Below are 4,080 nucleotides of genomic sequence, written 5' to 3'. Positions count from 1 at the left end.
GTGTAGAACCGGACCGGTCCAGCTGGGACCGGTCCAAGCGTAACACAATACTTTAGGTTTCGTTTGGGACGGCTTTCTTACTACTTCTTAAAACAGCTTTTTAGTATAAAAATTTTAATATTTTACTAGAAAGATACTTTAAGAAGCAATAAAAAAGCAGTCCCAAACGAAGCCTTAATCTGACCATTTTTCAATGCGATAGCACTTAAAAAGATTATGCTGTAGGGGAACATCAATTATGTTGAAGTGACTACAGCTTCTTATCAGGCGATGATCATTACTCAAATGGACAACATTTTGGCTCTATTATTGGATGAACTTTATTCAGAAGAAATAATTACAGCTGCTTTTAACGAAGGCAGGGATGCTGGAGATTAAACAACCTTCTTACCTAAGATTTTCCCATGATGTTATCTTTGATCTTTTAATAGACTCTGTAATCATTGAATGTCTTGGCAAGTCCTATTTGATATTAATCAGCACTTAATCTAGTTATGCTCAGGGTTGTTTGGTAGTAAGATTTAACTGAGATTTAAGCTAAATTTTTTACAAACAGTTTTTGAGGCATTTAAATCCTATTCAGCTAAAAGTCCCATTTTTGCTCCATTTTTTAATTTATACGGGATTGAGTAGATCTGGGGGAAATTGGACTTTAAAATTCATGTACTCTAAGTTGGAATATTTGCTCCTCATAAGTCATTATAGAGGTTTGTGTGGGGCTATAGGAGCAGAACAAAATTATAAGCTAGTTGGGCCCCGAGATATGGAAAGGCAAAAAGCATCCAAATAATCAAGGTTTTTAGTAGATAAAAAGGAGCTGATGAGAGAAGGCTAAAGGAAGAGAGAAAGATGGAAGTAGGAATGTGAATAAATAAACTAACCAAACAACCTGATTTGAACTGGGCTCGAAAATTTAGGTTTGAGCTGACTTTATTATTATTTAGGTCGGCTTAGGTCTAAATTATAAACCCAATCATTATATGGATTGAGCTTGGATTAACCCAAATAATTTGGGTTTGGGTTAGGCGGGTTTGAGTCATATTAATTAGGTTAAATGGGCCATATTCAGGTTAATTTGATCGTGTTGATCTTAAAAAAAAAATGCATGATCAATATAATAAATGTGTTCGCTAGGTCAGATTCGGGTTGATTCAGGTTTGAGTCAAATATTTTTTGACTCATATGATAAACGAGGTAGGTACGAGTCAAGCAAATTAAGGTTGGGTCAACTTTTAATCAAACCCAAACCCAACCTTTAAACACAAATTGACACCCATAGATGGGAGGGGAGGAAAGGGGATGGGGAGATAACAATAGCATAATTGTGTGTGCCTTCAGTGGCTTATGCGACTAACTATCAGGTGACAAGAAAAGAAAATAGAGAGATTTGTTGAGAGCTTTGTTACATCCAAGATGTTTTATATAAGATTAGATTTGACACGTTGGAATACTTTTTTCATAACTTTACTTTACAAGTCATTGCCACTGCTATTTGGTTACTAATTTTTTAACTTTTCAGATACATTTCTATGACAAGAATGGGTTTTTCATAACTTGATCTACTAGAATATGATAATTGTAAAAAAAAAAAAAAATTAATTTCAAAGTAGTCCCCCGACTATTTATATATAATCATTTTAGTCCTAGACTATAATATTGCTCCAATTTAATCCCTCTATTGTATAAAATTTATCCAAAATGGTCCCTTTTAGGCTAAATTGAGATTAATTTTGTAAAATTGAGGGACTAAATTCAGATCAATTTTGTTTACTCGAGTGACTAAATTGGAGCAACCTAATACTCAGTGACTAAATTAGACATACACGAATAGTCTGGGGACTATTTTAGAAATTTTCTGATAAAAAAAGCTACTATTCATCTTCATATGAAGGGAAAATACATGTAATTTCGCAATAGCTTTGAAAAACTATGTACATGTAATTTCGCAATAGCTTTGAAAAACTATGTTTTCCCATATAATTTCGGCGACAACCATCCGAAACAACCCCTTAGACTATCCAGTTCAATATATCAAAGATCATAGTTTTGCACTCATAGTTTAACATTACTTATTAGGTATAACTCAAGAACAAGAAAGAGAGTTAGACAAACCTCAGACAAGGAAAGGCCCATATCATTCATGATTCCAGACTGAGATGGCGCAGAAAAGCCAACCTGAATGTTAACAAAACATTTTTTTTTATCCCAACTGGAGATTTCTATTTATGAAATGAATATTCATTTGAATTAAAACTTCAACGGAACAGATTGATTAAACAAAACAAGTAACTATGATATTTAGGGTTATCAAGCAAACAAGAGATTCAGAATAAAACAAGTATTTCGAGTAGCAAAAGAAGTGAATAAAAAAAATGAATTTTTTGCGGATCTTACACAGGATCCAAATATAAATGAGCCACAGACGACAACGATTGTGCTGAAAAGAATCATCCATATGGATCTTTTGCTGCTTTTCAAATCTCCATGCTCGATGAGAAGCTCCACTGAGCCATTTTGCTCGCTTCCCATCCAATCCTCTATGTCTTTGTCAATAGCCATTTTTCAGTCTCCTCGCTCTCTCAATCTCTCTATGGGAGATCGTGAATGAGAGAGCAAAAGACGAGAGGGGAATGGAACTTCTTGCCAAGAAATCGAAGTGATTGAAAGAGAGTGTGGCAGCTGGTCAATGCTGAAATTGGAATTTTTAAAAAAGAAAACTTTTTGCTCATATTTGAACGCACAGCTTTCTGGCCGCGGACGTGGCAACGTAATCTTCTATAAATATATTATATGTGGCAGTCATTAATTTTTAAATAAAAAAGTATTTTAATTAACTATTATATCACATTATATTATTCTTATAAATAACATAATTAAGAGTGAAAGTTTAATTATTTAGCAATTAAAATTGGAAATGTCCGATTTAATTGGATATTTATTCAATGAAACTAAATCATTTTGACATAAAACTAATTTTAAAAAAAATGCAAAACAAGGCTAAATAGAATGAGTAAAAAATTAGAAGTAATTGAAAGGTTAAATAAGTTATTTTATTCGTTATTTTCTATGATTTTTTTATGACGATAAGCTTTTAATTCTAAGAATTTGTTTGGAACGGATTTTTTTATTATTTCTTAAAATGGAGTTTTAATACAAAAATTTTAATTTTGTATTAAAATTATTATTTAAGAAACAATAAAAAAACCATTCAATATAAGAATGTTGTCTAACTTTTTATGGGCAAAAAAAAGCCTATAATGCATACAATTAACATCTACCAGACCCATTTTTCTTATAATAATTTCACAATTAATTTTACATACAATAACCCTTTCAAACATACCTAAAGCCTTTATTGGAAAGGAAATTAAATATCAGATGCGGAGACAATAAGCTTTCTTTTGTGATGATTTTTTCTTACGGCTGTTTTCTTTGTTCAGAAGTTCATTTTGGCGTTGTAAAAATATAGTGTGAGAGGAGATCCATCATGAGGATGTGTCGTGTGTTGGAACAATTATTACGTCTTCTGATCGGATGTAGAGCTACGTTCGGCCGCCAATAACATGTCGCCACGTGCTCTTACTCTTTACCATGCGGCCTGACGACTTGACTTGGACCGGAACCCGAGAATACTATGTTCGTGTATTGCGAGGTATTACTCGGTATTTGCTCGGTATTGCTAGGTATTGCTTGGCAATAACGAGAAATACCACTCTGTGAAGACCAATACCGAGTTGTACCGAGTTTTTCTAGAAAAACTCGGTACAACTCGGTATTAGAAAAACTCGGTACAACTCGGTATTGCTCGGTATTGATTATTGCCAAGCAAAATCGACCAATACCTAGCACTACTGAGCAATACCTAGCAAAATAGAGAAATACTGAGCCATCTTGGGTCCATTCCGGGTCGGGTTGTCGGGGCGTGCGGTAAATAGTGAGAACACGTGGCGCGATTCTACTGGTGGCCGAACGTAGAGCTACGTCCTGTGACCGGACCAAATAAAAGTTCCATGTGTTGGGGGCTCTAGGCATGTTGTACATAAAATATAAGGTATATATATATATGGATCTCAGAACAAT

The 4,080-nt window shown here is 33.9% G+C and overlaps 1 protein-coding gene across 1 annotated transcript; it reads right to left on the bottom strand.

Annotated features, from left to right (window-relative positions):
* Window positions 1-2,026: 2,026 nt before the first annotated feature.
* LOC110115390 (sugar transporter ERD6-like 8) lies at window positions 2,027-2,716 on the bottom strand. The gene is made up of 2 exons (XM_020848606.2): window positions 2,395-2,716; window positions 2,027-2,175 (listed from the first exon to the last, which is right to left on the bottom strand). Exons 1-2 carry the CDS (start codon window positions 2,557-2,559, stop codon window positions 2,053-2,055), a joined length of 288 nt encoding a protein of 95 aa, XP_020704265.1. The 5' UTR covers window positions 2,560-2,716; the 3' UTR covers window positions 2,027-2,052.
* Window positions 2,717-4,080: the final 1,364 nt, after the last annotated feature.

Source organism: Dendrobium catenatum, unplaced genomic scaffold (assembly GCF_001605985.2).
Source record: "Dendrobium catenatum unplaced genomic scaffold, ASM160598v2 fragScaff_scaffold_1411, whole genome shotgun sequence".
In the NCBI taxonomy this organism is placed as follows: domain Eukaryota; kingdom Viridiplantae; phylum Streptophyta; class Magnoliopsida; order Asparagales; family Orchidaceae; genus Dendrobium; species Dendrobium catenatum.
The sequence above is the reverse complement of the archived record's forward strand: the minus strand, read 5'-3'. Positions and strand labels throughout refer to the sequence as shown.